Source organism: Choloepus didactylus, chromosome 6, assembly GCF_015220235.1.
Source record: "Choloepus didactylus isolate mChoDid1 chromosome 6, mChoDid1.pri, whole genome shotgun sequence".
NCBI classification, from domain to species: Eukaryota; Metazoa; Chordata; class Mammalia; order Pilosa; family Megalonychidae; genus Choloepus; species Choloepus didactylus.
In genome coordinates this window covers 108,040,017-108,064,527 of record NC_051312.1, presented here as the reverse complement: position 1 = coordinate 108,064,527, position 24,511 = coordinate 108,040,017, and the positions used below count along the sequence as shown (strand labels likewise).

The window sequence follows — 24,511 nt, the reverse complement described above, 5'->3', positions numbered from 1 at the left end:
AAAAAACAGTGATTGTACTGAAACCTAGGACTATTACTGTATAACAAGTCTTCTTACAAACCCACACATTCAAACAAAAAGCTTTTACTTAGTTATCTCTGTATCAAATGCAACCTCATTTTGTTATTCTGTTTTAATGCCAGAATATCCCTTTACCTATCCAATGCTGACAATTCAAGAGAGGTGAAACAATGCTTCTGGCATAAAATATTAAACTTACCACTCTCATCATCTATATTAAATCTTCCAAGACCACTGCCATCCCTGATGGAGTATTGGATCTCTCCATCCCTCCCAGAGTCCTCATCTTGGGCAGTCACCTGCAGCACACTTGTTCCAATGCGTGAGTTTTCTTTTACAGATCCAACGACAGCAAAATCTGGGAAATAGGGGGTGTGGAGATTTTCATTGACATCCACCACTTCCACCTCAACAAAGGAAAGGGATGATAGAGACACGGGCCGCCCTTTGTCTTTGGCCCGAACTGTGAGGTTATAGAACTGCTGCTTCTCATAGTCAAGTTCTTTGTTCAAACGGATGGCACCACTCGCTTTATCTATTTCAAATCTCCCATTATAATCATTGACCAAAGAGTAGCGCACTTGACCCCCTAATCCAAGATCCGGATCGTAGGTCTCCAGCCAAGCAATGACAGTGCCAATGGGAAGATCTTCGAGAACCTTCACGCTGTAGCTGCTGGGAATGAAGGCTGGGGAGCAGTCATTGACGTCATCCAAAAACACTTTGAGAGTGACAACGGAGAACAGCTGCTGACTACTTTCTGACTTGTCCCTGGCTTCTATTTTTAAAGAATAGTTTGCTTTAGATTCCCGGTCCAATTGGTCAGCTACATAAACGATCCCAGTTGAGCTATTGATGGCAAACTGCTGTGTATCTGTCAAGACTGAGTAAGTCACTTCACCATTAGAACCCAAGTCCTTGTCTCTGGCTTCCACTTGAATAATTTCAGTACCAATACTTGAACTTTCAAGAATGTTAACTGAGTAACTGTCTTGAAGAAAAATCGGGCTATTGTCATTAGCATCTTCAACATTGATAGTCAGCAACCTCCATGAAGATTTTTGTGGATTGCCTAAATCATAGATGGTGATATTAAGGAGATAAAGATCTGTCTGTTCTCGATCCATGGGCATAAGAACTGTAAGTTGCCCAGTCTCCATATCAATATTAAAGCAACTATCTGTATTTCCATCAGATATTGTAAATAGCACCTTTCCATTGAAGCCAGAGTCGGAGTCATAGGCTTTAATCTTCAGGATATTAGCACCAACTGGCAGATCCTCCTTCACAGCCACATCAGAAGGAAAAGACTTGTCAAAATGTGGTCCTTGCCTATTAACTGAATAAAAGTCAAGAAACCCGTCTTCCAGATTCAGTTTCCCATTTGCTTTTGCCTTGATGAGTAGTTTCTCTGCCAGCTTTTGAGCCACGCGAGTTTCTCTGCAGCTGAAGCTCTTTGAAGAAACCTTCCCATGTAGGACGGAAATGTTAACAGACATGGGCTCTGCAAAATTCTCTCCATCAGTTGCTGTAATTCTGAGGCCAAAATTACCATTTTTAATGCCAGAATTCATCAACGACTTTTTAAGCTGTAAGACACCAGAGTCTGGGTTTAAATAAAAGAAACCAAGTTCATTTCCAGAGATGATTTTGTACTTCACAAGTTCAAGTTCATCAGTATCAATTGCTGAGACAGCTGTGATGTGACCCCCAACTGGAAAGTCATATGAAATAACTCCCTGGCAGGCCACTTTTTCAAAGAGAGGGCTGTTGTCATTGATATTTCCTATTCGAATAGTCACATTTACCTCACTTTCATGGCGATATGGTGAACCCCAGTCAGAGGCTCTTACAATGAACCTGTAATTTTCTGGACAAGATTCAAAATCCAATTCTTCAGTTGTGCTAATAACACCTGTAAACTGGTTAATGGCAAATGGTAACGAATTCAGGCTGGCAATACTATAGGTGATGTAGCCATTTTCTCCTTTATCCTTGTCAGAAGCTGACACTGTCAGAACACTGGTTCCCACCGGAACACTTTCATTCACAAAAGCATCGTACAGTAGCTGTTGAAATTCTGGGGTGTGGTCGTTTGCATCTTCTATGCCAACAGTGACTTGTGCTTTTAAATCTCCTTCCTTGTTTGTCACCCCCAGTTTATAAACCTCCTTAACAGTATTCAGTGGCTGAGCTGTGACAATCAGACCTGACCGGGGATTAATTTTAAAGTACTCTGCATCCTCACCGGGAGATAATTTGTATTCCACATCTAGCGGTTCGGGATTTAACTTTACTATAGCAACCACTACACCGGGAGGGGAAAATTCACTAATGCTCACATCGTACACGTCTTTTTCAAATTGAATTGGGACAGTGTCTCTTTTGGGGTTGGCAATGTGGACTACCTTTACTGCTGAAAACTTCTGAGGTGACCCCTTGTCTTTTGCTTGAAGAGTAAGATTGTAGCCATAAGGAAAGCTCTCCCAGTCAGCCTGCTTTCTCTCTTTAATCTTGTACTCGTTCATCCACTTTCCTTCTTTAGTCAGGAAAAACTGATCTAAAGGATCCCCAGCCACAATGGAAACAGAGTCAATCTCTCCATTGGCCCCCTCATCTAGGTCATCAACCGTCACCACTGCATACGTTGGCTCTTTGTCCAATGAGAAAGGAACATGAGTGACCACATGGATGGTTGGGGCGTGTTCATTAATACGTTCAATGTGAACATAAAGCTTTGCAGTACTGCTCACTCCGTTGTTTCCATAGAGTTTCATACCCCGATCCACAGCCAAAATTTCCAGGTCATACCTATTCTTTTCATCGTAATTTAATCGTCCACTTAAAGAGATGACACCACTCGTGGGGTGAACTGAAAAGAGATCAACTTTATTTTTAAAGTAGTAGTAGAATTCACCATTGGAACCAATGTCTGCATCTGTAGCGGTCACCTGGGCGACACTAGTCCTTAAAGGTGTGCTTTCTGCTATTGTAACAGAGTATGTTGTGGGTGAAAACAAAGGTCTCAGATCATTCATATCTAAAACCTGTATATTCACTTTGGTCCATGCTTCTAAATCCTCTCCCCTGACAGAACCTTTTATTATCAATAAATAATTGTCCTGGATTTCCCTATTCAATATGGCAGAATTGCCACCTTTAGTTCTTATTCTGAGAAAACAGAAATCTGCAATGTTGACTTCCTCGGCTTTGAAAAAGCCTTCCTCGTCTCCAGACACTATCCTGTATTTGATATCCCAGGACAGATCTATTAGGGTGATGCCCATTCTACTCTGGCTGTTGACGTAGGTCCTTGCTGCTGAGTTCTCATACACAGAGGCATTATAAACGGAATGTGTGAAGCGGAAGCCCAGGGACCCAGTCCCCGGCAGACCCTGGGAGACAGTGGCCAACAGCTTGAGAAGCAGGAGGATGAGGCAAGAAGGAGGCCGGGTTCCTGCACAGTATCCCATAATTATATCCATCGCATCATACTTCCATCCTGGAGGGGGGAGAAAAAGAGAGAGAAAACATAAATTAATCTAGAGGAAAGTGGGAGAGGGAATAGGAAATAACTATTACTAAACCATCAATAAAAGAAAAAATTAGGAACTTCATCACTACTCGATGATAAGAAATTCAAAATCACTAGGATTTAACCTTATCTTGTTTAGTTTCTTTTAAAGAACACTTTTATACTACCAAAGGGAGTGTTTATTGGTACAAGTTTTCTCCCATTCTGATGGTCAATTTAGAAATATGTGTCTGAATCTTAAAAAGTACATTTGTCTTTAACTCATTAGTAACCTTCCAGACAATTATCCTAAGGAAATAGTCAGACAAATGTTCATAATAGCCGAGTTTAAAATATAAAAAAATTGAAAATATACTAAATGCCCATTAAAAAAGAAAAAAATTATATAATTTGTGGCACATTCATAAAATGGAATATTATGCAGCTATTAAAACTCAATAAAAATGTGCATTTTCAGATGTGGAAAGATGTAATTTTAAATGAAAAAAGATCATAAAAAGTATATGTGGTATGTTGTATGATGCTATTGTTATTTAAAACTGGATGTACAACTGTATTTTTATATTTTAAAAGGAATAACAGTTGTAAGGTATGGTGTCTTATTTTTATTTTCTAAATTTTCTTCAATGAACACTGTTCATCAGTGATTATATTATATACTTTTTGAAGCAAATGCTTCTAATGTTATATCACCTTTTGTTGTGCTTACTTTTACACTAATGAAGATTTACGCATAATACAATGGACTTCATTTTGACAAGTCATCATGTGACAAGCAAAGCAGAAAAGTCAGTCCCTAAGGAGTTGCATGATCTAAGTGATATCTGGGAGTGACAACCCTACTCAGAATAAGGGAAATAAGAGCTATTTAGCACAAGAAAAATTTAAGCAATTACAAGAAGTACTACCAATTTTTTTTTCTCAGTCACCATTAAAGTTCCATTCTCCATAGATTTGTTACTATGCAAATTAAAAGATAAAAAAATTTCCCATTTTAATCAATAAAATCTGTCAAGTCTTCACAATAAAAGAAAAAAAAGAGCTATTTAACAAGTACAGTTAGGTCTATTTATACCCTAATGGCTCAGATTTTTAGATTCCTCAAATTTGGGCTCTTCCACCAAGCCTCACTCCCAAGCCTCTTACATTCTCTTCTCTCTTCCTCCTCTACAGGGAATGCAGGCATAAAAGAGGTGGGCAAATGAATCCTTTTGAAGGCACACTATGAGTCAGGCATAAGTAATAAATGCCAGGCATTCTTCCACTTTGTTATATTTAATCCTCACAGCAACTCAAAGCAATAGGAACTATTTTACCCAACTACAGATTAGAAAATTGTGAATCAGAGAAGTTAACTTATTTGTTTGGGCTTTAGCCCAATCGATGTCCCCCAGCTGATAAGCAGCCAAACATTTTCTCAAATCTGGGACTCGTTATTCAAAAATCCATGCTTTTTTACACCACACCATCATCCACTCTAAATTATTTGTAACCAAGATTGAAATAACTAAGGACCCCTAGAAGCATGTATGATGTAATTTAATCCAATTGAACTAGTCAACAGTCATCATTGATGGAAAAGCATAAAACCCTCTCGGCATCTCTGTTTGATTATCTCCTTTCTGATTTCAAACTTGTTCTAATGACTCACTGCAAGCTGAATAATCCCCTACAGAAGTATAACATCTTAAAAGTTTGCAAATTATATTTGTATTTTATAAAACACTTTCATATCCAAGGCAAGGAAGATATTTTACTCCTTTTGAGATGAGGCTATCAAACTTCATTTTCTTAGCAGCAGTGTCTGGATTAGAACTCAGGCTCTTTCCACACTCAAGAAGGTTCTTCCACTGTTTCCAACACTACATTACAAGAGATTCCCTAAAGCAAAATCCTGGGCATGCATGTCCCAACTGGGGATGAAATATGACATTCTGCTGGCATCTGCTGAAGCATGTAGGAAACACAGAGTAGGCAGGCAGAGGAAGTAAAAAAATTTAATACAGGTATTTTTATAGGCAGAATACATGGCAAAAATGAAAAAGCAAAGTGATGTGGATAACTCTCTATAAAAGAATGTGAATCCCAAAGGTAATTTCAGAAGCAACTGATCTCTGGCTATATTTGAGAAATGCCTGGTGCGCTCAGTGTGTGAAGCAGAATGACCATGTGGAGCTGGCACAGGGTCCCAGGCAAGGACAAGGTCAGGTGGCAACTATCCACCCTGCTCTGTAGGGTCCTAGAAAGACACCATTGAACTGCAGGGCATTTCAGAGGAATCTTTGTTAGGAAAAGGGTCTGTTCTAGTTTGCAATGCTGCCGGCATGCAAAACGCCAGAAATGGATTGGCTTTTATAAAGGGGGTTTATTTGGTTGCACAGTTACAGTCTTAAGGCCATAAAGGGTCCAAGGTAATGCATCAGCAATCGGGTACCTTCACTGGAGGATGGCCAATACTGTCCAGAAAACCTCTGTTAGCTGGGAAGGCACATGGCTGGCATCTGCTCTGGAGTTCTGGTTTCAAAATGGCTTTCTCCCAAGACATTCCTCTCTAGGCTTCAGCTTCTCTCCAAAATGTCACTCTCAGTTGCTCTTGGAACATTTGTCCACTCTTAGCTTCTCCGGAGCAGAAGTCTGCTTTTCAAAGGCCATCTCCAAAATGTCTCTGTAAGCTGAAGCTCCTCTCTCAGTTCCAGTGCGTTCTTCAAAGTGTCCCTCTTGGCTGTAGCTCCTCTTCAAAATGTCACTCACAGCTGCACTGAGTTCCTTCTGTTTGTCAGCTCATTTATATGGCTCCAGTGATTTAATTCAGACCTACCCTGAATGGGTGGGGTAACACCTCCATGGAAATTATCCAATCAGAGTCATCACCCACAGCTGGGTGGGGCTCATCTCCATGGAAACACTCAAAGAATTACAATCTAATCAACACACTGATACCTCTGCCCACACAAGATTACATCAAAGATAATGGCGTTTGGGGGAACATAATACATTCAGACTGCCGCAGGATCTGTTTTGGTTTTCTGAATATGGTAGGTTTAAAGTCCTACTCGGGAGAATGGAGACCACCATGGGGCCAGTGTGATTAAACCATGGGGCCAGTGTGATTAAAGGTGCCTCTTTTGTGGAACACACATGGTTGAAATATGGGAAAGACTGACCCAGCTTTAGGGATCACAGATGTAAACTAGCAGACGCTTTAATAATACCTTTTATGCCTCAAGAGACTCTTATTTCAGCATCAGAAAAAAAAAAAAAAAAAAGAGGTAGTATTTTTAGGTTCACTGTGAACATGGAGTGAGACAAGACTCTTTTAAGGGAATCACCAAAAGCCACGGTACATTCTCAAAGCAGAAAACTGGGGTCACTCCCAGCACAGTCTGGGGAAATCCAAATTCAGTTTCTGCCTCATTTCCACTATTCTACACTGCAGAGACTGCCTGTGAGAGGACTTTGCTGATACTTGCCCAAGGACTCTGGACTCCATGGTCATCAAAGAAATCTGTCTCAGAGATAAGTTTAGCTCCACTGAACTCTGTTCCCTCATCTCCGCCTGGACCACAACTAAAGGAAGCCTGATGGGAGGAACTGCATTTGTTCATCTTTCTATTCCCAGCATCCAGCACAGCACCTACCATCATAGGAGACACACAACACTGGTTTGCTGAATACAACCTTAAGGTATAGCTCTAACCAGGGACCCAAAAGCCTTTACTATGTTCCATTTCCAAATTCCCCCAAAGAAGCACATCTTACTTCAGCAAACAGAATCCAGCAATTTCACAGGCTCAGCGGAGTATTCAAGATCATCTGATCCAATCTCCTGATACCAAACTGAATCGTGTCAATTGAATTAGATCTTGAATTAGCAATTTTAGAGATGTGGTTTATCATCATTTTGGAGTGATCCTTATTTTCTGACCTCTCATTACTCTCCCTAGTACTACTCTTTTCTCCCAAGTAGTTAACTGATTATATGTAAACGTGTATGTGCCTGGCAGGGCAGTTACTTATATAAACCCTTTGTGAATCCTTCAAGGCAAAGAATGCTTTTCACAACATGAAAAAATCATACACTTTATTTTAAAATTTGGTATTTTTTGCATATTGAGTTCTTCATTCAGCAAGCAAGATACACTGCTGGAACTTTTTTCTTATAAACCAGAATCAGTGGGCTTCAATGCAAATTGAAAATACTTCAAAACAAGCTTAAATGGAACAGTATTATTATCGGATACTGAAATTTGGATTGACCTCCAAAAAAACTGGGCAGGACTAAGCCCATTGGTTTCTGTGGTTGAAACCAAAGTCCCTCTTAAGATTTGTGTATCTTTGTTTTCTCAAAAAAAAAAAAGTCCTACCTGGCACGAATTAATTAAAAGGCCTTGCAGTTTTCCTATTGATTTAGGAAACAAATGAGTGCTAGATGTCAGGAATTCCATAAAATTGTGCAAAGTAAATAACAGAAATAAAATTCGGGTTTCTTGTTTAGCATGCCAAAACAACTGTTAGGATGTTTAAAAAATAGTACTGCTTTTTCCACATCGAAGCCAAGCTATTTGTGGAGCCAAATATGATAGCTATGGTGTTTTAGATGCTCTGCACATTGATTTATTCTATTGCTTCTGGATTATTTTAAAGAAAGCAGTTAGTCCCCAACCTCAGAGCCTATCCTCTACAATTTAGCCACCTAATCAATAATTTTTGATATCATCTCCAAAGAGATCACAAGCCATCCATCTTCGAGACATTTATTTTTCAGAGGCAGTCCTGGCATGCCTCCCCACCTGCCCTTCCCGCTCTGTTAGAGTGGATCTCAGTGTGGAGCTTCCTTAGATGAGATTTTTCTTTGCAAGGATAAACACCAGAGACCTCAGGGGCAGTGAACAGTTCTAGTAAAGGCCGCGCCTCTGAGAGTGTTTTGACTTTACAGGCGGCCTATGCTTTCTTCGGTAACCGGGAGAGCTGTTTTCTGCCATCAGTCAAACAGCCTTTTAGTAGCTGAGTTTTCTCAACAGCAAAAAGGGCATCTTAGAAAAAATGTTCTATTTTCACTCCATCTCTTCCTATCTCATATATTTTAAAAGGGTTTTGTTAGCCAGACAGAGATGGTGCTTGGGAAACATGCTCTAACAGTCTATGAAACAAAGAACAAGTCAATACACGAAGTATCTCCCCTTCACAAGCATCCTGAAGATGACTGTCAAAACTGCAAATGGAAGGCCAGTCACTGCTCAGCTGTGTGCTGTGCCTGAGCCCTCACCTACACAAAGGCAGTGTAGTGCAGTAGTTACAGAACACAGATGTTGGCACCTGACTGCCGTGATTCGAATCCCAGCCCTGCCATTTACTAGCTGTGTAACCTTGGGCACGTTACTGAACCCCTCTGTGCCTCAGTTTCCTCTTCTATAAAATGGGAATGATAAACGCGTGCATACCAAATAGGATTTAATGAGTTAACAAATGTAAAGCATTTAAAACAGTTCATGACACATAGTAAATAATATAACTGTTAGCTATTATTATCATTAAGGCAGTTTTATTATCATTAAGGCAGTTTTTAGAGAAGACAAAAATCTGTAAGCCACAATGCAGGGAAGGAAATTTAAAACCTACTCTGACACTTCCTTTTCCAAAAGGAAAAGCCATATCAAAGGTAAGGGAAAGGATGTCCTTTTTTTCCCTAAAAGCATGGGAGGATTAATATATTAGAATGGTAAAGAGTACAGACCCAAAGGTCAGAGAAACCTGAGCTGAATCCAGGCTTTGCCACTTACTGGCTGGATGATCTTGGGCTATTAGTTAAATCTTTTTAAGCCTTGGTTTCCCTATCTTTAAAGTAGAGGTTACAAGAGTTCCGACTGTGGTATAAAAGGCTTAGCATAGTTTCTGGCATATAGAAAGTGTAACATAAATATTAACAGACATTATTATTAAGGTGTTCAGAAGGGATACAAAATGGAAAAGAAGTGGAAACTGGGTTAAGAACAAAGGGAGGGAGACCATCGACAGGGGAGCCTGACCCTGTGGGAAATGCTTTCCACTGATCCCAGACTCCAGCCAGGGGTTGGGGTCAGTGCCAGAGAAGCGTCTGTGCACAGCAACACAGGCCAAGGCTATTGCCACAGTTCTGTAATTTATTGCAACTCTCGTGTGTACACTTTCAACTTAGGAAAGTATAGTTGCATTAGGAAGCTTCTCCTCAAACCTGGCATTTAATTCCCGGGGACTTCTAGCTGGGTTTCTCCGAGATGACAAGTCCCACAACAGCCAGCTACCGCTCTTACAAAGCAGCCTACTCTGCTACTGCTCAAATTACCATCCTCATGGCACTACTTTATGTTCTGGGTCCTTGCTCCTGAAATCTGTTACAGACTGTCTGTATGACACACTGGAATTAAGTTTTACTCTCTGGCTGATGTTAATGGTTGCCCGAAGAGAAGGCAAAAATGTTTACTCCGTTTTTGTTTTTTTATTTTTTTTTTTAAACAAACCATTGTAGCTAGAGAGCATGTATGATAATATACTAGCTAACTGATCACAAATAATTCATGCCATGCCATTACTCAGATTATACAACAATATACTGGGCCAGAGCCATGTGAAGTCACCGAATTTTACAGCCAAAAGGACAATAAAATTGTCTAGTCCAACACTGTACTTGTATCGTCGAGGAAACAGATGGAGACAGGTTAAGTGATTTAGATAAGGTCACCCGTCTGGCCAGTAAAAACGCTAAAATTGGGCCTCCGCTCGGCACTGTGAATTTGACTCTGATATTGCTGTTCCCTCCTTGAAGAATGCAGCTCTCTACATGCCCATGTCTTCAAGTTTCACTCATCTTCTAAGACTCAGATAAAAGGCCACTGACTCCATGAAGCTAACCGCGATTCCCCCCATCCCAAAGTGAGCTCCACTTCTTCTAAAGCTATGATTCTCAACATTTACCGAGCATCAGAATCATTCAGCTGTTAAAGCTCAGACTTTCTGATTCCTTGGGTCTCAAGTGGGGCCCAATAATTTACAATTCTAACAAGTTCCCAGGAGATGCTGGTCCTGAGACTATACTTCGAGAAACATGGCTCTCGAAACATGGTAAGTTATATGTACCTCTCTGAGAACATTTTCTTTCTTGTATTAAAATTATTTATATATGTATTTAAATTACATAGTAGACTTTAAGCTCCCTGAAGGTAAGTTCTGGGCCTTACTTGTTCTTAAAATATCTAACAAAGTGACTTGAAACAGCAAGAATTCCAACCATTTTTGTCGAATGAAACTGGGCTACTCAGCATGCACCATAACTCAATAGCATGCTCCAGGAAAAGGATAAAAATAAACATCAGATAAATTAGGAATTAGAATCATAAAACTTAGAGACCCTGGGGAAACATCTAGTCCATCATTTCTCAAACAAGCACAACTTGTTTCATGAAACCCTCATTCTATGAGTTGTGAACAGGTGTGCACCTAATTAAAAACAACAACAAAAAACACAACCTTTTAGCAAACACTTGTTAAATAAAGGCAAGCACATTTCTTAATTTAGAAATAAACCTTCCCCATATGGCATCCTCAGTCACTCTCTAATAATTTATTCTGCTTTTAATTCAATTTTTTTCATCACATGAAAGCACAAATATATCTATTATTTGTTTCTACTACAAGAAATAAAGTTCCATAGCATACACAGTCAGAATTCAATAAATACTTGTTGAATACACAAGCATGCTTTGTAAAATGTAATTCCAAGGGAAAATAACATGCACAATTTCTACATGATGGATCAAGAATCACCACATACCCTTCACCTACAGCACAAGGAGAAGACAGAAGGTTTGTGGAATACAGTTAGGAAAGCACTGATCAAGTCTAAGCTAGATTCTGAGACTCAGGCAAGGCAAACAGCTGCCTGTAAGGCTTTGGAGGTGGGGTGAATCCCAGGTTTCTTGAGGTTAGTTCCTTATTCTTTTTCCTGCACTATAGCAGAGGCTATGAATTTTCATTTTACCTAAGCTGAGGGTTACTCACGAACAAACTGCTTCAATACTTGTCATATAAACTTATCTCCACTTTTCAACTAAAGATTGAGACAATTGCTCCATAGTTTGCTGTGCTATATTCCTTTTCCATTAAAAAGGTGAAACAAACAAACAAAAAAAGCCTAAATATTTGCACAGTTCTGAGTCACCAAGACTGAAGGCAAGAATTTTATTAATGATGAATAAGTACTCATATATTTTCATAATTTTTGTCTATTTTTACTTGTCAAAGTCCAAAAGCAGTTTGCCAAATCAAAAATAGCCTGAGAGGCAAAACCTAAAGCCACGTTCATATTTCACTCCTTTCTAGAAAATTCTGCTTGTCTACCTTGAGTCCCAAATCTAAACAGGGATTTATAGGCAAGAAGAGTATTTGATTTGCAAGGATATGATATCACCTCCTGTTATTCTGCTCAAGAAAAAAATCCCAAACCAAAGCCCCCAGTTGGTTCTGCCAACCAGCCACGCAGACCAATACCCAAATCTAACTTTTTCATTACAATAATACCATAATTTTTAACTTTTGCCAGTGGTGCAATCTTTTTGTTGTCTAAAAGTGGTCTCTTAGGAGAAAAGTCAGTCAGCATGAAGCAAAAATAATTTAAGTTGGTTTTGAAAAAACTGGAAGATTCAGCCACACTGCGGCAGTGTTGTGAACACCCTCCTTTATTTTCTCCCAAGGTGCTAGAAATATTTCCATACAACACTGGTTAATGTCAAGTATCATTTCATCAGTAAATGCTTCAAATTCAGGGGTAATTCAACCAGGGGCTATCAGAAGGAAAGATTAGCATGTTGTTCAAGCCTTTTAAAAAATCACTTCTCCCTCTGGAGAAAGAAATTCATCATGGGGTAAGAGAAGGAAAAAAATGTATGGAGAGGATATACTTTGCTCTAATGCTTGGCTGTCCGAAAAAACGTTCCAGAAAAACGCATGATTTCAATTTTCCTCTGGTAGGCTTCACTGACAGAAATCAAAGGGAACATACATTACCGTTCTCTTATGCTCAAGATTTGGGGGAGGGGGGACCCTTTTCCAGTAACACATTTACTAAGGAATAACTGCCTGAATGAGAAAAGAGCCCAAATAGTTCCAAATGGAACAAATGTCTTTACACAGTGTTAATTCCAATAGCCAGGGAGCAAAATGCAGTACTAGGGGAAATAGTACTCTCAGAACCCTCTACCTTCTGATGCAATTATCATCCTTTTAGCTAGCCAAATTGCTATGTCCCTTTAAAAATGAGTTTCCTTAAAGGAAAAGAGTATTTTATGTAGTATAATTGGGAATCAGAAAACCAGAATATGGGAGAGCTTCCCCGACTGCACGCCTTTCCTGCTGTGCTAAGAGATGGACTTGGCTTCCAAGGGGAGGCTACACCATTCAGGAAAGCAAGAGCATCCACGGGAGGGCTCAGGCATACACAGAGCCCAAGGACACGAATGAGGTCCAAGGGGACCACCCCTCCCTTTTCAAAACAGCTGAAACTCCAAAGGAATACATGACAAATGATAAAACATCCTGATGGTCATGGAGGATTGCTGAGAAAATACAAATCAATTCCAAAATTTTCCAAAATTGCATAGGGGACCAGGTCTTGCCCTGCACAAATCCTCTGCACGCTGTTTTGGAGATACTTGCCTTTTTTGGCTAAATGCCCACACCCACCCCCACCCCAGACTGGAAGGCAGCAGCACTGATCCTGCATTTAGTAGATGCACAATATATAATTGTGGAATGAATAAATCTAATGAGAAAAGATGTAAAACCCAGGATAATACTCTGGGTATAACCTCATGAAGGTTAGTTGGGGAGCAATGGGGTCAGGGAGAAAGAATAATTGTGCAAAAAATAAAGAAGCAACATACCAAGAAATGGCTGAGACATGAAGAAAGTATCTCAGGTAGCAATCCTGACGAACTCAAAAAGGGAAGAGATGACAGCACAACGTAATACATCGAAGATGAACATGCCGTGGAGAGAGGAAGTGATTATGATATGAGGTGGCAAAAAAGATTATTTAGAAATAGGCAACAATAAAAGTTTCTCAGATTTAAAACAGTGTCCAAGAAATACAGCCTGAAAGTTTGCTGATAATTAGGAATCTTGTTAGTCACATCTCATCACACTGTTATCACTGACAACTGCGTCTTAGCAAACAAGGCAAAAGTGCAAATTTGATTCCTTCAACTCTCCCATACTCCCCATTAAAGTTATTTGTTATTGACTAATGTGTTTAAGCCAACACTGCCTGGACTAGTATTCAGCACTAATGAGATCAGGGTCACAGGTTCAATTCCCATCCAGGCCTACCCAGAGAGTGTTCCTAAGAACAAGTTCATTTAGTAAATAAGAAGGCTAGAGCAGCAAACATGGACAATTCAACATCAGCTACTCTCCAACTCAACTAAAAAGCCCAAGCTGCAGAATTATGAGACAGTGGGGTCCTCTTCATGTATGTTTATTTAACAAAGTATGTTTCTTAGAGAGAAAGGACATTCTGTAGACTTTTTTTTTTACATAAAGGTGGAAGGAGTTATCAAATAACCTTCAAACACACAGCAAATTATTTTCAGCATAATTTATCTTAGTTAACATACTAGTTCCAGGACAGGCTTACAGTCTAAAAACAGCCACAAATGGTCTAGGTGTGAGAATGCTCAGTGCCCCAGACTTGGTCTGACAAGAAATCTGCCTATAAGAGGCATTGCCACAGAGGAAAGGAAAAAGGCCATAGCCTGATCCTCTCTTTGGAGAATAACTAGGAAGTAATCAAAGAAGGCAGGTCAACTGAGCTCAGCCTAAGAGATACCATTTCTTGGATCTCTTGGAATCCTATTGCACATCCCAATTTTGGAAAGATTAGGGCCCAGGTTGAGTGTGGCCTGATGGAGAGGCTTCTTCGGCCACACTGTATTGCATCCTTGAAATAAATCCCCAATCACCAAAAATAATCTGTTTCTTTTGCCCCCATCCATACCCTTCTGGGAACCCTGGTATAGTTTTGAAGCTGAAAGCCAGAAGTGAAAAAGCAATTACATATAGTGAGTTCAAAGAGAAAATGAATTATGAACTGAGTGATTTCAAATCCTGGGCTTTGGAGATGAAGCAGATCAAACAGGAGAGTGACTCTTAGCAACTGAGGAGCCAGTCACTAGTGGCCTGTACAAGAGCCGTCAGTAACCCTAGAGCCTACCCTGTAACTGACACATTCTTTGGCCAGCCTTCACACGTCCACTTACATCCTTTCCACAGTGTACCTGCTACACCCAACCAGTCACATACTTAAAATCTGAGCATATCACACTCGTCCTGAAACACTCCAACGCCTTCCCTGTGCTTTTAGGATTATAAAGACCAAACTCCTCAACAGGCCAAGAAGGTTCTGCAGGATTTGGCCCTGACTTCCTGTCTAGCCCCATTTCAAACCACTCTTTACATTCCACTGACCTTCCTTCCAATCCTGGCAGAATACAACTTGCCTCACGTGTTTTGCATATATTGTTTCTCTGTTCAGCTCTCCTCCTCTTCCCCAATTCCACATCCCCAAAACAAATGCAGACAGCCACTTCGGCCTCTAGATCCCTCAGGGCAGACTGCTCTGATCCCCAAGACTAGATATGGCCTCCTATTTATGTGTCCACAGGATACCCAGAACATTTCTTTTGTAACTTTTTTAATTGCTTAAATTATATTTATTAAGACTATTTGACTAATATCTACTATCCCAACTTGACTATAAACTATATGAAGAAGGGAACTGTCTCTTATGCTCATCATTGTTGCCATACACCAAACCTACTGCTTGACACATACTAGGTGCTCAATAATTGTTGGATGAATGATAAATGTCTTATGAAATCTCAAGAAAATATAATTAGGGTGGCAGTTTTTAACTTGGGGTGATTTTGCCCCTGCCCTGGGGATGGTTGGCAATGTGTTTCGTTGTCACAGAAAGAAATGGGGTGCTGATGGCATCGAGTGGGGAGAAGCCATGGATGATAATAAATATCCTAAAATGCACAGCACAGCCCCTGAAAACAAAGAATTATCCAATGTAAATTTTTATTAATGCCAAAGTTGAGAAATCTTGTATCATAGGAACTAGGGCAATTATATTAAGAAGTGTAGAGCCAAGTGCATAGAAAGAAACAGTTCTCAAAAAGAAGAGTTGCATGACAGAGCCCTTCTGCTGCCACTGAGATGTTCTCCAGATACCACCCTAGGTAAGGTCAGCTAAAATTTGAGCTCCCCTCTGCTATGGCTGGAATGACTTCCTTGCCCACCGCACCTGCCTGACTGGGTTCTGAGCTCCCACCCACAAAAGAGAATGAAGGAACCTTCACCTCTCGATATTAGAACCATTTGACCTGAATTCTCCAGGAAGTATTCATGTGTGCGAAGGCTATCAGTCACCCTGTCAGCTAGAAACCCCATTTGCTCTCAAGGATTAATGTTCTCCAGTTTTCAACCAACCTGACTTGGATCTCACTCTTTACAGAAGCATTTATTCTGCCAACAAAATCAAGACCCTCAAAGATTGATATTTCCCAGTCAATATAGGGTCACCTCTCCAGTGGTTTACATAATTTTCACTGCATGACTACTAAGACAGCAACTTCACAGGCATTTGAACAGCTTCACTTTCTCATGGCTTTGGGGGAATTATTTTACTCTGAGATGGTTTACAGGGCAGTGGCTGTCAAACCCTGCCCTGGGTTGAGAAACCACGCACAACTCCCCACAATTCTACCCCAAACTACAATAACCTAAACAGTTGTTTAAACACCCCGGAGTATCAACAGCTGCTGAGAAATAAATGGGATTGTTGCTTTGACAAGCCTTAAACTGTGTAGATTCATTCCATATAGTTAAATAGACATTCTTTTCTGGTCTACCCCTGAGTATATGCAGTTAAAAGCCAAGTATACACTTTGCCACTAATTATGTATTACAAATAAATAGTTTACACAAGCATATGTAAACTCTGAAGGGGGACATGGCAATTTTGAGCATCCACAGCAGATGTTTAGGGACAGCTGTACAGGGAAGCTGACAAGAATTTAGATGAAATTTATTTTAAAGTCCCAAAAGAATGAGAGAAGGCTTGTTTAACCTTTACCACACCATTCCACCCAAGGGGTTCAATCTGAATTTTCCCTTAGAACAGATTTCTATTGTTGCGTTTAACATGGCTTTCAAACTTCCTCATTTTTTTTTAACTAAAGAAGCCCTAATGATTTGAACATTAAGAGTAAATGTCATTTAGTCATTACACATGCAAGCCCAGATGCTGCTTTTCAATGACCGTGTGAGTTATCAGTAAATCTAAGAGACAAGAGTAAATGATATCAAGAGTTTAGTAACAGAAAAAAATATGTACAATACGCACTTCTAGTTCTGGGCTTCAAGAATCCATTAGTCTGCACAACTTTTTCAAGAATGACTATTTTCCATATCAAAAAGAAAATGTTAGCTATCTACCTCATGTGGTTATTGATTCCACCCTTCCATTACTTATACATCTTTAGGAGAAAGATCAAATGATACAGTTAGCAAAATGTTGCTAAGACAAAATGACTTTAACCAGACATTCAGGCACTAACTGCCTTTGCCTCACACATCTTCTGCAGGCTCATGTACCAGGCATTCAAAATATTTGTTGAATTGGGAAATAATAATAGCAGCTAACTTAGAATGAGCACTTACCAGGTTGCCAGACCTTGTACGTTGTTATGTTGTGTTGGTTTTAAAGTGGCTCCCCTGAAAGTTGGTGTTTTTAGAGTGAGGGATCTTAAGAGGAAGGAACCTCAGAGGTGGTTCAGGGCAGCAGCTGTGCACGGAGATGAGGTGAGGTGACCCCCAGAGAGCTAAGTGTGTGTTGCACAGACTAACTGATGGTGGCATGAAGACAAGAGCCCAAGCTCCAGACCAGAAATAAACAGTTATAAGGCTATTATAAATGTTTTTCTTAACTTTTATTGTGGTGACATATATGCAACACAAAATTTTCCATTTTAACCACTTTCATATATATAATTTGGTGATATTAATTACATTCACAATGTTGTGCTACCATCACCACTAACCATTACCAAAACTATTCTATCACCCCAAACAGAAACTCTGCATCCATTAAGCAATAACTCTCCATTCCTCCCCACCCCTATCCCAGCCCCTGGTAACCTGCTATCTATTTTCTGTCCCAATGAATTAGCTTATTCTAGGTATTTCATGTAAGTGAAAACATGCATTATTTGTCCCTTTGTGTCTGGCTTTTTTCATTCAACATGATGTCTTCAAGATTCACCCATGTTGTCACATGTATCAGCACTTCATTTCCTTTTATGGCTGAATAATATTTAATTGTATGCATATACCACATTTTGTTTATCTGTTCATCTGCTGATAGACCCTTGGGTTGATTCACCTTTTGGCTATTGTGAATATTGGTGTACCAGTATCTGTTCAAGTCCTTGCTTTCAATTTTTTGGGGTATATACCTAGGAGTGGGTTTGCTGGGACATATCATAATTAATTCTATGTTTAACTTTTTAAGGAACCATCAAACTGTTTCCACAGTGGCTGAACCATGTAGCATTCCCATTAACAATGTACTTAGGTGCCTATTTCTCCATATCCTTGCTAACACTTGTTATTTTCTGTTACAGACTATTATATTTTGAAATGATTTTCTAGAATTACAATGAACATGTTCAGTTGCCATATTCTCAAAGAATCTCACCTGAGAGCCAGAGTTTATGACCCTACTTCTTCCTCTCAAGAGTTTCCTTGGATTCAAAATTTCACAAAGAAACAATCAAGAAACATTATCTGTTAGTTTAAGAACACTCTTAAACTAGTTGCAAAATTATTTGGTTTTATTTTTTTAATGGCAAAAAATAATCAGTTCTGTACTAGGTCATCATGAGGGTACTCTCAATTAAGTAAAATTGAAGCAGAGGAATAAATTATTTTATAATTTTGCCCCTCAAAGTACATGTACAGATTATATAGAATATATTCCCAAATGATTCAACATATATCAATCTGATGCTTTTCAAACTTTGGTTTTTACTTTTTCTTTCTTTCTAGATTTGGGGAGAATTTTAGAACGGCTTCCTTGCTCCAGATTTTTCTTCCTTCTTCATTGATTTTCTTTTCATTTCATTTCAAAAATCTTTTTATTTCAACGGGTTCACAATTATTGTGACACACTTTGTTCCCCTGACCCTGGACTAGGACCTCCTCAAAACCATTAGCCATCTCAGGAAAGGCCAGTGCTTTTATGAGTTTTACATCAGATACAGGTTGACATACAATGCAGAATATCTGAGATTTTCAGCAAAGACACGGTTGGTTGTTTTTTTTTTTGTTTTGTTTTGTTTTGGAAGGGGGACAGGAGAAGGTAGTTATTATAGACTGTATAGTTGCAAACTCAAGGAAGTTCACAACAGCTCTAATACTCTAATACATTACCTTCTGTCCATCACCCAATCGAATGCAAAATTGCACTGCCTGTCAAGAAAGCCATAATCAACCACTTAACCTAAATATAAAGTCAACTGAGTAAAACCATTAATTCAAGGCCATTTGGGAATTTTGCATACATTCAGTTTCCAAGTCAGAAGAGAAAGGCATTTCATCTGGGGAGTTTTGACTTTTTTTTTTTAAACAAAAGATGGATCCAACACACAGGATGGGAGGAAGTGGGCTGAAAGTACTTCCCCGCGGATATTCAATGAAAATAAGCAGAAGACAGAAATGGTTTTGCACCTGATGTTACTGCTGCGGCATCTTCAGACATTTAATGTGGTATGCGCTTCTCCTTTCTAATATATGCAGAGTTCATGAAGGCCCTGAAAACACAAGTGCCTTCAGGATAAGAATTTTCACAGGTCTAATCAATGGTGAACACATAGGGCAGTACCTCCAGCTTGACATTCCCTCACATAAGCCTAATTTAATTGTGACCTATTCTTACCTGAGTCAGCACTTTACTGACAGAAGAGAGGAGCCCTGAACAGGTTTCATAAATGCTGGCCCAGAGCTGTTTCAAAGTCTTTTCATAAATGAGGTAGCTGTCTTCTCTCCTCATCGTGTGTTTTCGCATTCTACCAGGTTAAGAATTATAAGCTAGATATAAATGGCATTATTCACACCTAGGATGCTACCCCCTAACAATTGAAGAACCACTCCTTGATCAACAACATTATCTGGAATCCCTCTATAGATGACTGAAATTTTTAAATGATATGGAAGAAAAAGAAAATCGTACTCAATAGATTGGCCTCTTACTTGGGGGTGTGAGATGGATCCTGATCAAAGTGGGTCTTGACAAAAGCCACAAAAAGCATGAGTAAGACATTTTTTAATTAAAAAACTTTACTCTTATTTCAAAGATCTATAAAATATAGATCTTTAAGTTATTATTCTTCATGATGTCACTCAAAACAAAAAGAAAAGGCAATATGCAGATAATGAAATAGTGGTCAAGTACTTTGCTTAGTAATTCAATTTTTACACTGTGATCTACTTAGAGACATACAGCCCCAAAAGCCAAAATGAGAAAGTTTTTCTCCCTTTTTGTGCTTTTTACTGTGGGGCAGGGTAATCAGGGTTAAGTCATGATTAAAGAGATGCTTTAGGAAAAGTATTAATACTTTGTAGCTCAAGTTATGGGATATAAGTGGGTAGCGCCACTAACATCTTGCCCTTTCTTCAAAAATGTCTTAGTATAGAAAAGAGAAAAAAAATAAAAGTGAAAAAGAAACTTTTAAATTAAGACACATATTTATGAGGCAGAAGTGGAGAGGACAATAATTTGAACATGATTAAGGATTGGAAGAGACTTGCAGGATTTTTCTTGCTTTGATACTACAAAACTAGAATCTCAAGAATGCAGATAAAGTTTCAGGTCTTGCAGCTCTAAACTTTCCACTAGATAAGGGGATTCTGACAGAAAACATATATGCATAGAGAAGAAAAAATGTAGAGTCACAACTGGACACTGAGAACTTATTACCACATCACCAGTGGGAAATTGCTGCTTTTCTTTGCTTCTCTGATTCTTTTATACTAGAATCTCAATGACTCAAAGGAAATTATTAATAATACAGATTTAGCATCACCAATAGAACTTAATGAGAATCTAGCACACCTAGAAATCACTGTTACAGTAAATGTTTGTAACTTTACAAAGGGAAGCAGAAGGGTCATAGATCAGACCGGTGATGCTGAAGTCCAAAAATCATGGACACGATTCCATGGGGAGTCACAAACCAGCTGAATGACCTTCATGCAGTGATCTGACCTCTTCAGTCTTCCCCAACCATCTTGGGAGGGCTTACAATTTACATACCTGGGCTCTATTCTGCTTAATTTCAGCTCAATGTCCAGTTATTAAACTACAGAAATATGATGCTTGGGCTCTTGGCATGACCTAGAAACTTTAAATTCTAAAAATTCCTATTTATTTTAAGCTGAAATCATTTAAACCCCATTGCTACTAACTGCACTGGTTCTGCAACTCAACTTAATTCAACCAACCCATTTTGTGAACTATCTAGTAGAGATAAACTCCAAGGAGCTTAAGGGATGGAAAATGCTAATAGAAATGGCAAGTACTATAGAGCAGAGACACAAAAGGTTTGAGAGCACACAGGGGGACTGATTACTGTGTGGAGCAGAGAAACAAAGACATTCCACAAAGGCATTTAATAATATTTTACTGGGCGCCTACCAAGTGCCAGGCATTGCGATCATCTATGCCTTACATGTACTGTTTTATTTACTTCTCACACCAAACACATGAGGTATCAATATCTTCATTTTACAAATGATGAAAATGAGGTAAGGTCCTTGCCCAGGTTCTCACTAATAAATGGTGGAGCTACAATTCCATCGTGGGTGTATCTAATTGCAATGCCCAGACTCCCACTCATCAGGTTATTACACTCTCATCTGAAGTGGGTCACAAAGGCAGAAAGATTTCTCATGATTGATTGGAATCATTGTGGTCCCAACTCCAAAGGGAGCAAAGGAAGTAATAACACAGATGTGAGAAAGTTCAAGTCACCCGGATTGGCCGGTCTGAAGGAAGCATGAGGACAGATGGGGAAAGAGATAACTAAGCTCAAGAGTCAGCATCCAAGCCTTAAATGTCCAACTGAAGACCATAAACTTTAACTCAGAGGCAATTCTGAATCCCTCCCCCTTTTCTTTTTTTTTCTTTTGTTGATCAGGGGAGTGCTCATGATTGAAAAGCTGCTTCAGGAAAATTATAGCTCTGTAGCTATGTGTGGGATATAATTGAGAGAAGTAAATAGATAAGGGGCAGGGAGAGCTGATAAGGAACACTAAACTAGAAAAAGGCTATCTTAAGAAAACATCGTAGCCCCTACTCAATTTAATTCATCTCAGCTTGAATATTTCATAGTACTGTTGTTTATTATTTTTCAACTTACGTCTTCATTCAGCAAATTAGAAACGTAATTCTCAAGAACATAGGATAGAAAACTTCATGTATTTTTAAAGCAAAGTTTAAATTCAGATTTTCATTCACTTTAGGTTCCATTATATTAGGACACAAAGTCAAAGACAAAACAGTTACTATCTCAGTACTAAAGTATCTTGGTCCCTGATAAAGGCAAAGAAGTAAGGCTGTGGTTTTACATCCCCTTTGGTTAGAAAGAACGTCAGCTGCTTCTGAAGCTCCTGTGACAGAGGCTTTAATAAAGAGGAGTTTAATGCTAAAATAACACTCTGCACCTGCCCTCGGGGTTATGTCCAGTGCTATTTACCATTATTTATACTTCATGTATATCTGCACAAGGCTTTATTTTCTTAAACTATAATATATGACTGACCTGAAGAGAAAATATTATTCAGATCAGAGAAGAACTGTTTAATTAAATTGTCTTTAAAGACATTTGATGAGAACTCCCATTTAGAAAAAAAATGCAAGAAAGAAAAGATACCTTTCTGTATCTCATTAGCCATTCAACCATAGATATAGTGTTTCACAATGCAATAGTTAACTATGCTAAATAATGTTAAATTACTCTTGATCTACTACATCTACAGACAGGCTGAAAACTTATCTTAAGCAGCACTTTATACTTTTTATTTGACGTGATGAAGTATTTTATTACTGGTTTAATTTTCTTAATATTTATGCAACTGTGTACAACATCTAATAACAACATCTGAAAGGTTGAAAGTGTAGTTGCATATTTGTGTATGTTTTACACACACACACTGAGTATTACTGTCAGTTTCATTAACAAGAAATCCCTTCCTTTACTCCATTACCATAATATGCAAACTAAAGTCAATGGAAACTCATTAAAATACTTCACATTATTCAATATTTGCTGTTTTTATCAGATACATAAAGCCTTCTTTCTGAAGTGCTAATGTTCTCAATAATAAAACAATTACACATTTTGTAGGCATAATAGCAACATTCAAATGAATATTTACTCAAATAAATAACGAAACAAGGAAGTATTCAATTTATTTGCATATTTTTGTCCATTACCGATGCCATGTCCTTATAACATAGTAAGATTTGAAACTTCTCTGAAAGAAACGTAGCACAGAAAGTGCAAACTCAGGTCACACAAGGGAGCTGAAGAAGCTGGATTTGGTGAGTAAACACCTGAGTTGTTCTCCTGCTTGCCTTGTGGACCTGTGTAGAACCTTTAGCCTCTGACCTTGTTTCCTCCTCACCTACCTCACAGACCTGTTATGAAATCATGTATCTGAAAGCACCCTGAATTTTAAGACGTAAACCGTCCCCCACTGCACAGGACTTCCTCAGATGAGGAAATGACATGTCTTGCTCAGAGTCGAGAGCCAGGTGCCAATAGGGCCAAGATAACTGTGCTAGATTCCCCAACAGGCAGACTTACACATTGTTAGTTCATCAGCAAACCAGAAGGGGAGAGGGTAGTTTCCACAAACAAATCTTCAATTCTGCAATGATAAAATCTGGGAATACTCTATATTAGTTTTAGCATATATGGAGTCTTGTGACATTTCAAAAATTAACATTGTATTTTGATTGACACAGAGGAGGCCCACCATAGTCTTTCAATGTTTAGAGTGTCTGAAGGTCTTAAACCATCCTGAACAAGAGAATCCACATTTCCTACCTCTTCCTTCAGTGCTCTCTCCACAACAGCTACTTTGGGGCTTGTGTGTTAGTTTTCTTCTCATGCTGGAGATTTGCTACATTCACTTTAAATCATTAAAAAAAAATCAAAGCCATTTTAATGATTGTCTTTAAGAACATGCTAGGTATCTAGTTAAGCTAGATAACTGAAAAATATGTTCAAATGAGGCTGAAGTTTATTAAACACAGAGAAGAACATTCTACATGATCACCAGCAGAGCAAGTTTCCATCCTCCTTGACAGTTTATTAACTGCAGAAACTGTCAAGCTTTCTGACTCACTGATAGGTAAAGATCACAAAAGCTTGGAAAAGCTAACAAGCTAGACCGGGAAAGTCTTTTTTTCTTTTTTTGGCATTCAATAGTAGCCTCCCTTTGCAACCTGTTCAGAACTCCTGGCATGAAGCTCCTGGACTCGCACAAAAGAGCTGGATGCTTGTGCAACCACTACCCTCTGTTTACCGTCTCAGACAAGAAACAAAGATAGGTGCCCAGCAACAGAAGCCCAGCAGGAAGAATGTAAGTGGGCCCCAACTTTCAGAAGTTGAAGTTAAAACAAGTTAGCAAATAGAGACAGTTTTCCCCCAGCAACTCCTTGAATCCTCAGGGCTCAACCAGCCTGATACTTAACTGTCAAGTTTGTGTTAGGTGCAAACAACTCTCAAGGATGTATGAAAGCAGAAAGGCTATGCCTGTTCAGAAACTGCCTGCCAAGATCTTTCCCATACAGTT

At 39.1% G+C, this 24,511-nt stretch overlaps 1 protein-coding gene across 2 annotated transcripts in view; it reads right to left on the bottom strand.

The window, feature by feature from the left end:
• Positions 1–24,511, bottom strand: part of FAT3 (FAT atypical cadherin 3) — a 652,719-nt gene that overhangs the window by 512,622 nt on the left and 115,586 nt on the right. For both annotated transcript variants that reach the window (XM_037841083.1, XM_037841084.1), the window contains exon 2: positions 221–3,523. In XM_037841083.1, coding sequence (XP_037697011.1) covers positions 221–3,523 — 3,303 coding nt within the window. The remainder of the gene's footprint in view (positions 1–220; positions 3,524–24,511) is intronic.